At 38.2% G+C, this 9,714-nt stretch overlaps 1 protein-coding gene across 9 annotated transcripts; it reads right to left on the bottom strand.

The window, feature by feature from the left end:
- Positions 1–764: 764 nt before the first annotated feature.
- LOC105057450 (sm-like protein LSM8) lies at positions 765–9,691 on the bottom strand. Of its 9 annotated transcripts, none has more exons than XM_010940061.4 (7): positions 9,358–9,691; positions 7,233–7,338; positions 7,027–7,067; positions 6,686–6,715; positions 6,522–6,596; positions 1,866–1,918; positions 765–1,733 (listed from the first exon to the last, which is right to left on the bottom strand). In XM_010940061.4, exons 2-7 carry the CDS (start codon positions 7,267–7,269, stop codon positions 1,643–1,645), a joined length of 327 nt encoding a protein of 108 aa, XP_010938363.1. In that variant the 5' UTR covers positions 7,270–7,338; positions 9,358–9,691; the 3' UTR covers positions 765–1,642. The 9 variants fall into 9 exon arrangements, with proteins under 9 accessions (XP_010938363.1, XP_010938367.1, XP_010938366.1 ...); XM_010940065.4 differs by having other exon boundaries at positions 1,876–1,918; positions 7,233–7,335; positions 9,358–9,690; XM_010940064.4 differs by having other exon boundaries at positions 1,876–1,971; positions 7,233–7,335; positions 9,358–9,690.
- Positions 9,692–9,714: the final 23 nt, after the last annotated feature.

A 9,714-nucleotide genomic window follows, 5' to 3' on the forward strand; every position in this document is an offset into this window, starting at 1 on the left:
ATTCTTTGGCTTCATACAAAGTTTCATGCTAATAGAGTTCTCCATGACGGACGCATAACAATGGATCTATGAATCTACGCCACATCTGGAACTCCAACATCAATGAAAATATGCTACAAAACAAAATGGATTGGTTGCAACGAGTATTTGTATTTTAACTAGTTGATTTTGTATGTTTCTTATTTACTCCTGGAAGCTCGGAAGATCAGAAACGAGACATTCCTATAAAGCCCGGAAATATCTTTTTGCCAGTAATAAAACGTGTTTTTCAGGCTCTTTTTTTCCCCCATGTACTTACTTCCACCTTTACCACCACTACATTGCAATTCAAATTGCCTCCAATCTGATGTGTTTGAATTTGTTAAACATCCTCTTGTGTTTGTTTGCATAATATATCACCTTTACCATACCAGATCCTACCATCTGTAAGGGGAAAAACAATTCACAAGGTATAGGCTTGTGAAAGATCTCATTAGCTTATTTCTACAGCTTCAGTTTTTGCTAACGGTCCTTGTCTTTGAATTGGCTGAGAAAGCAATCATCATCTTAGCAGTGAAAAAAGACTGAACAGATAAAAAAATGAACTTCACAGTCTACGGTTCTTGCTCCATGACAAGGAACAAAGTGTCATTGCATGGATCATTTTGCAAACATGAGATGGAAGACGACTATAAAAGAGCGTTGTCAAAAAAAAAAAAAAAAAGGGAAAAGAAAAGAAAGAAAGAAATATTCGATTACAGCAACCTGGTGGTCAAGTCAAAAGATATAAATGATCATTAACATTAGTTTAAGGGCAATAAAAGCTCGTGTTCTTAGAACTTATATACTGAGATAAAGCAGTTCATATATATGCTGACCAATGGCACACCATACTGCTCCAATGATTCGAATTTAATATGAACTATGATCTTGAACTTTAGATTACCCAGAAAAATATAGAGAAAAGAAGGAATTTCCAAGTTTAATGAAATAATCTAAAATTTCACCTGAAAGATAGGTTATCGACTAGGCATCATGCGACCCTTTTACCACCATGTCAGGTTTGAAGGCTCAATCTTGGTCTGAACCATCATGTTTAACCTTCCATCATGCGAATATGAGATGGACTACCGCAGTCATTTGTAAATCTTCTAGCATTAACCTGCAGGTACCTTTTCTAGGTAGACCAGACATCAAATATTTCAAGGATTTCACCTTTTCACCTAGAATGTTTGAAGCTAAAAATGCAAAATATTGTAGAGTTCACCGTGTCTTGCATGGTTTGAATCCAATTGATATGGATTATCTTAAATATTAAGCCATGTGGAAATATAAAACTAACAAAATGTTGTATTGGTGGGTGACTGCATTCGTTCCAATATTTCTTATGATATTTTTTTAGGAAAAAAAGAGGTTAAAGGTTTCCAGAACATTTAGATCCATATATCCTTTCAGTTCTGATGCATTGCCTTTTTCTAATGTGTCTGCTAGAAATAATGTTGCCTAGTTGGCATCAAAAATTATAGCAGAGTAGGAACAACTTGCATTCTGTTGGACAAACATCAGGTCTATTCTTGTTTTGAACAACTAAATACCTCAAATCTCACTGTAGGACATCTCTCTTGTATAGAGAAAATATCAAGAGGCTTGGACATTAACTTGATCAATGGATCACAGGCTTGAGAGGATGTGCCCTTAGTTTTGACAGGTCCAGATTTGCATCCAGCTCTTCATCTAATTCTCCCACAACACTTCTGCAAATGATTGAGAAACATGTTAGGAAGACCAACTTTGTTGACAAAATGAAAGAAACAAACTAGGCAATCAGTTTTTTAAACTGTCAGTATTATTATTTAAATATTAAAAAAAAAAAAAAAAACACATACATGTTATCACCTCTTATAATATACAGTCCCAAAACAAGTTGCTGAACACCTTCCTGCAAAGAATGCACAGAGATAGTTGGCGAGAGATGGTCAGAGCAATAGGATTCTGAAATGCACAATAAATAGTTGAAGTTAGACTATGCTCCAATCAGCAGTTCCACAAAGTATAAAAGATTCGGCTAGTTGCTAAAGTGTAGAAAAAAAGAGGCTTTAGCATTAAGCAGAAATGCATTTTTTTTGTTTTTGGCTTTGCATACTGAATACCTGATTTTAGTGAAACAACAAAAAAAATCTTAGTCTAAGTCATGAAATTAAGAAAACCATTTTATCCAGATACCACTTGACTGGTTCTCTCTAAGAAGTGCATGAAAAGTCTTGATTCTCTTGGAATTGCATGCTACATCAGATAATGCTGCAAGTTTGCAAGCCAGCGAAATGCTTGTTCCCCAAATCACTGCATTTACTGCATTACGTGTGCAAGCACATTTTCAAACTCTTCTGGAATTCATGAATGTTTTCTGAACTTTCACACTGCACACACGCACACACACATGAGGATGAGGTAGGGGCCAGAGAGAGACCGTGGGGGGGGGGGTGGCGGGGGATGTGGTGGCTGGGAGAGAGAGAGAGAACAAGAACAATGCAGCCCAGATGTAGTCATGTAGAGGACTCATCAATATGGTTTCTGAGGTCCTCCACAAGAAAATTAAATAAAACTATAAATACTTTGTTTCCTGTTAAAAAAAAACAGTAAATAAGAACAATGAATTTTGTTCAAGGAACACACTAAAACTTGCGCACTAATTGTAAGTAGTGCCAGATTCAACAACCAATGATATTGGATAACAGATACCTCTTATGCACTAAACGAGATTTGACAATTACAGCAATTCAACCACTCCAAACAAATGTAGAGAAATTCTTACAGGATGGTTGCATATTCAAAGGACACCACGCAAAACAGCAGACAATTTGACTGAAAATTAACCATGCATGCAGTTTAGAAAAAAGTTGAGGATAAATTGATTTCCATAAATATATCAATCAAGAAAAGGATTAAATAAGAATATGATGATGAGAGTAGCAAGAACAACAAAGAAGGGTGATATAAGGTAGAGGAGTCCTAAGAAAAGAAACAACCTTTCCTTCAATTCTTTCACTCAATCATCCAAAAAGAGTTAAAAGGTTGACAGACCCTCTCTCTCTCTCTCTCCCTCCCTGTGTGCACACGCGTGTGCGTGCCATTTTAACAACTAACAACTTTTTAGATGATAAATAAAAAGGAAAAAACAATCAAGCGCATGAGGACCATCTAAATACTTCATTGCTCTTGTATGCTTTATCCCCCCTCCCCTCCTTTTGTTGCTACCATCACCACCTCCACCTTAAAAAAAGTCAAGAGAAAAAATGTTAAAAAGGGCAACACACTGGTAAACTTGACAATACTTGATTAGGAACTTTGAGAAGGATCAACATAAGTTTGTTTTTGACAGGGAATTTAACCCTTAATAGATTTAAATCATGAAGAATTTTCTAGGATGGCATCTAATATGTATTATTTGGCTCAACTGTTGTGCCAGCAGCCGATAGCTGCTGACATCATGCACTTTTTGGTCACATGAGATTGTTCGCAATAATATTACAACTAATTTTGGCACTTGAGATAAAATAGGCAATCTGGGAGTGTCAGTTAAGGTAGTCACTTAAGTTGGGTAGTCATTTAAGTTAAACTGAACTGTACATCTGCCAAATAGTGCCATTCAACATAGTTATTGCATCTTGCTGTTCATTCTAATAACACCTCAGAATTTATCTTCCCAGGAATTTGGAACCTCCACTAAGTAAAATACACCCTAAAATGGTGGTCTCTCATAATCATGCCTAGTGTTATCCATCTTAATTGATGCATGTGACTACTCAGCTAAATTTTTGTCCTTCATTCGGTTACCTCCTGAATATACTACCAGTTGGCTTTTGGTGCCAGAAAGACCATGTAGACACTCATGCACTGCATCAACATGATCCTCATTATATTTACATCATTGTATGCATCAAATACAAAGTTTAGCGCTTCAAATTTGATGTAAACTTTGGTAGATTAGAACTGGATCAAGGGCTTCAGGTTATTGTAGTTTCAGATCCAAACCTGAAATCAACGACTACAAATTATGACGAGAGAGGATTTCTCTTTTTTAGATCACTTTAAGAAGATTAAAGTGAGTTGGGAATTCTTATGGAGAACTTGAGATACAATCCAGAAATCTGGCAAGCATAGAGTTCATATTCTTAAGCTGAAAATAGTATATCTATAGATGTGGTTCCACCATGCATAAAATCAAGTAGTCATCTTTGAAAGCAAAGTGCTTGACAAAACCACACTAGCAGTGGAATCAGAATATTCAAGCAAAAAACATGCAGAAAATAATGTGAAACAAGAAGAAGCTAGAAAAGTAGAAGAAAAGATAAGTTAAAGAACAAAAGGGAAAAAGATATGAGGGGGGCAGCAAACTAGCTTGAGGAAAAGAAGCCTTTACATGAATGCATACAATGTCCAATCAAAAGCTAAAAACAAAGAGCAAGGTCATAAAAGAGAAACTGTAACTCATAATTTTGTCCCTAAACTACCCTTATGTGCCTAGCTTAAATAAGAGGACTGTGGGCAAGGATGGACACATGAACCCTAACCCTACCAGCCCAGTCTGATGTGCTGCCTGTTCACTTCATCAAAGTCCCCTCTACTGGAGACTGAGGTGACATAATAACCCTGTCCATTCTCCATCAACGAGGTGAAAAAAACTAAAAAAACAAAGGCAGAAAAAGCACCAAAATCAGTGATAAATAATCCATATATTGACTTCTAACAGTCTGATCCCTCACCTTTGATGCCTGAAGATGAATTTAATGACTTAAGCTCGCACATGCATCAAATGAACTTAGGGAGAAACTCCTTCAGAGTATTGACTAAAATAATAACCTTACAGATGTTCTCATGAGGGCAAATTGGTAGGTAGAATCAGGCTTAGCATGTTTGTTGGTTGCGAGTGTCAAGGTTTGGGATGCATAAGCCATGTATTTGGTTTTAAACAAGTGCTATACAACTAGATTTCTTCTTGATGGTATCTTAATCGTCGCCTCCATGAAGGCTATACAAACTTTCAAGGAATACTCTTGCTTGCATCCTTTATAACATCCTCGAACTTTTTTCCATCAGTACCTAATCTAGTGATTTAAAGATGTCTTCTGGGTGCTTATCTGGCCCCTTGATCATGGGTTTCCAACTGACATTTAGGGTGCATTTGGTTAGCCCCCTAAAAAAGTATTCTTTTTACTTTTTGATTTTTAAAAAGTAAAAATCAGAAAGTAGTGTTTGATAACAATCCAAAAAGTAAAAAGTAAAAATCAAAAATATTTGCTTCACATGGAAAGCAAATTTTTTTTTGCTTTCTAAAATTTGCTTTTGCTTCTTCCCGACTTACCCCGACTCGCCCCGACCCCCTCCCCCTCCCTTTCCCTTTGGCTCTCTGCCTTCCATACTGCCGCCGCCTCTGGTCGCATCGATCTCATCTCCCTCCTCGCCGGATCCAGCCCTGATCCAACCTGGGCCGGCGCTGCCAGACCCGACGGCCGAACGCCCGTCCACGTCGCAGCGACGGGGGGGGACCTCAATGCCGTCCACCTCTACGTCGCCTCCGACGGCGGCGATCCCAATCGGGCCGACTCCCGCGGGTGGACCCCACTCAACTACGCTGCTGCCGGCAAATACCTGGATGTCGTCGAGTTCCTAATCGACCAGTCCACCTACGACGCTCGGCTCGTGCGAACAAGAGACAGGCAGAAGACGCTGTTCGACCATGCCATCGACTGGGGCCACACGGGGCTCTACTACGACACACTCGAACTGAGCGACGCACTCTACCAGGCGGCGCATGGCAGCGACATCGCCGGTGTGCGGAGCTACTTGGTGCGGGGGGCGATGGTGGATGGGAGGGACTAGAACGGGTGGACGGCACTCCATCGGGCAGTGTTCAAGGGGCGGATCGAGGTGGTGAGGGTGCTGATAGATGGCGGAGCGCAACTAGATGCGGTGGACTAGGAGGGTTTCTTTGGACAAAAATATTCGTGCCGCTGAGAGAGCTTCTTTGGCTTCTTCACTTTCTCCATTTGATAACAAGAGGGTGATAGTTATCAAACATACTTTTTGCTTTTTTACTTTTGTTCTGTAGCAAAAATAAAAAAAAATAAAAAGTACTTTTTTAGAAAGCAAAAATCAAAACTTAAAAAGTGTAACCAAATGCACCCTTCGGGAAGAATATGAAGAACATTACAAACATAAGACCTCATGCAAAAACCTTTTCTTTAGCATTCTTCACAAGAAATACACCAAAAACTAGTTGAATTTACCATCATCTATTGACAGTACAGAAATAGAAGCCAGCAATAATATTGCTGACCTTATTTAAATCCCACTATTAGAATCAAATGCAATTCAAAATACTAAAATAATCAATTTGAAAATAGAGAATGTACTAAGACAATCAAAAGATTCCCTGTTCCACAAGCATGCAAAAAATCTGAAAATACAACACTCTAATAGAAATTCATGCATTTGAAAGAAAACTCATAATACCTACAAATGAAAAAAGTAAGGAGGCAAACCTTTGTAGAGTAAACCCGCTCATGTGACTCATCAAGAATGATATTGGTAGCTTGATCAAACCCTTTCAAAATTCCCTAAAAAAATAAAGGAAAAAAAAAGGATCATCATTATCATGATCAAAGCAGGGTGGGGACATAGGTCCTGACTAATGTTATATTCTTACATTTAGGACTAACTCTGCAGGCCCAATGACCTATGGCCAAACATGTAAGAATCAGGAAATTTGGTGATGGTAAAGCATCTAAAAAATGTAAGAACAAAAATAAGGGAATTACAAGTAACAGAGAGATAGAGAGACAGAGAATCAAAATTTGTGAAAGTTCAATAGTCAATCATGTAAAGCATCTAAAAAATGGAGAAGAAAAATAAGATAATGACAAGTAACTAACACACACACAGAGCATAATCAAAGCTCATGTAAACTATAGATGAAACGTTCATGATATATCTGAAATTTTCCCAAAATTTTGGAATTTTTATCCGAAAATAAAAGAGGGTACTTACCACAATATGTCGTCCATCATTTGTAATGACTGATATGGTCTCTGCAAGATTAAAGGAAAATAAGAGATTAATGGGGCTTCAAAAACATTCAGTACTGCACCATCTAGATAAAGCAATAAACACATTAAGGTTGCTCAAAATATTTAGACTTAATACATGTGGTAACTAAGATTTTAATCAACAAAAATTGATTACTGGGAACATACGATCTATTAGTGACTGAAGTCCAGGACCATACGACATTGTAGGATTTCAATAAATTGAAGGATATCTGATTGTCCAGTAGAATGGTTTCAATTGTTCTTCACACTGCTGTATACAAAGCAAAAAGCCCATAGGGTGTAGGTTAGATATACAAAGAAAGAATACTTAGTTATTGCTGCATACCATTCCACAAAAATAGCTTCACTTTCATAATCCGACATAACATTGTTTAAACAATAGTTAGATGACTTGCCATTGTCATTAAGTAAAAAAGTGAAAATAAAAAACTAAATTAGGAAGACCAGAAACTTGTGATATGGCAAAATGAAATTGAAGAGAACTCTCAAAATAAAGGTTAAACAAAAGGTAAGAGGATAAAGGAAAATAATAAAAAAAACAGAGGCGTTACAGGAGCAAGAAGAGTCAGGGAAATTAAATATTTAAGAAAAAAACAAGGCCATTTATTCACAAAAAAAAATGGTTACACTCCAAAGCAGAAATCACCATGCACTGAATCCATATTGAGTATATCCAAATACAAAGAATTAAAATTCCACACATTCATTATTATATGATTAGGGCACACCAACCCCTGGAATTTTATTTTAGCAGTACTTGAGCGGAATAGTAAACTTTCAGGCAATATATATGGGTTATAGAAAAGCCGGTACATGAACTCGAAGCAGAATCAAAATTGTCACCCATTCTCTGTTAGCCTATCTTCTGACATTTTTAATCTGTCAAAATACTATAGAAGACATTCTCCCCCACTTCCCCCCCCAAAAAAAAAAAAATGAAAAGGAAGAAAAGAATTTGATCCCCCGTTTGGCTCCTGGATTTCTGCTTCATCATGCATCTTTTGCCTCCCTATATACTGTGACAATACATTCCTCAATTCCCATATTGCACACAATGATAGTTTTAAGCCTCTTTCCACTTCTTTGCTATTTTACCCTAAAGAAAATTGAGTCTCCCTGCTTTAAGATTTTACTATCTATTACCTCTAAATAACATCAAGTCCACAAGGCTACCACTACATTTTTTATTACGCTGTACCCTTCTTTAACTGTCTATGTTTCAAAAAGCAGCACGTAGCGGCCAAGCAGTTTGGTTCATAACGCCCAAACACCATGGAAAGCAACTTTATCCCATCACTGGCCGTCAAAATATATTTGAAATTTTATCAGCAGACAATATTCCATAGGAACTCGATGCAAAAAAGAAATAATAAGGGGAAAAACCATCAGTAATGAAGAAGAAATTGAAGGTATAAACAGTGAATTTATGATCAATTGCACATTAAAGTAACAAATTTAACCAAACTCATTCATATTGAACTTGAATAACAGCGCAAAATTAATTGGTTGCATTTCATCATTTCTCGCAAAGTTGCTGACATTATCAATCACCAAGGAAAAACACAATAAAAATATTCAATTTCCCAGGCCAAATGCTTTTTCTCTGCCCCTGTCACCTAACCTTGTTCTCTGCCCTCTGTCGCCTAAACTTTCCCTCTCTGCGTTTGAGAGAGGGCTAGTACTAATACGGGAGGGAATATGAAATAGTAATGGTAACAGGTATGATCCCGCAAAATTTGTCCTACCTATATCCGAATCCATTTAAAATCTTAAATCGAACCTGTCCAAACCCGATTATAAGACTATAAGATTATCAGAATGTCCCAGAAAACCCTAAACGCGCCGGATGCTTGAAGCTATCCGATGAATCTTCACTAGCATATTAATTTCCTCAATTTTCTCCAACATCTCACAGCCATATAAATATCTCACCGCCATATATTTTTCTCCTTAAATTCATAGTTTTTGCTTTTCCAAAAAACTAAATGACTTATTTATACTTAACAATCATGCTTCTCACACAAAGTGTATGCTCACAAATACTTAGTGCATGAGCATATGAAAAATTTAAGGAAAAAACCTCCAGCCATCGTCTAAATTTCCCTATTCCGCCCTGTTGAGACTTCTGAAAACCGATCCCCACTAGATTGAGACTCCACATAGAAAAAACCAGCTCCGAGCTTCCCACCAGATTGATGCTCGACAGAGAAAGGCAAAACATAGGAAAAATCAACGAAAACAAACGAAAGATAAAAAAAATTAAAAGCACCTGGGGGAGATCGGAGGGGAAGGCCGTCGCCGGTGACGATGGGGAGGAAGGCGACGGCGGAGACCGGTGGGAGGTAGCGGCGAGGAGAGCAGGGAAGTGAAGGGCGAAGGCCGACAGGTAGCGGCGAGGAGAGCAGGAAAATGAAGGGGGAAGGCCGACGCCGGTGATGATGAAGAGGAAGGCGACGGCGGAGACCGGCGGGCGGCGGCGGCGGCGAGGAGGTGGGCGTCCCAGGGCTCGGAAAGGGTTCGACTGCGTGAAAAAAACCGTCGGAAGGTGTAGAGCTCGGCGCGCTAGGAGCTCTGGACTGTATATATTCGAATCGATATGCACCCGAAATAAAGCACTCAAATCAAA

The sequence above is a fragment of the Elaeis guineensis genome, chromosome 14 (genome assembly GCF_000442705.2).
Source record: "Elaeis guineensis isolate ETL-2024a chromosome 14, EG11, whole genome shotgun sequence".
Classification (NCBI taxonomy): Eukaryota; Viridiplantae; Streptophyta; class Magnoliopsida; order Arecales; family Arecaceae; genus Elaeis; species Elaeis guineensis.

Bases quoted from the DNA above. Each gene is read 5' to 3' on its own strand.
- LOC105057450 (XM_010940061.4), bottom strand. From the start codon at position 7,269: ATGTCGTATGGTCCTGGACTTCAGTCACTAATAGATC. The intron at 7,068-7,232 runs GTATGTTCCCAG...TTAATCTTGCAG, and splicing joins ACTTCAGTCACTAATAGATC to AGACCATATCAGTCATTACA. The intron at 6,716-7,026 runs GTAAGTACCCTC...GTTTGGCCATAG, and splicing joins ATGATGGACGACATATTGTG to GTCATTGGGCCTGCAGAGTT.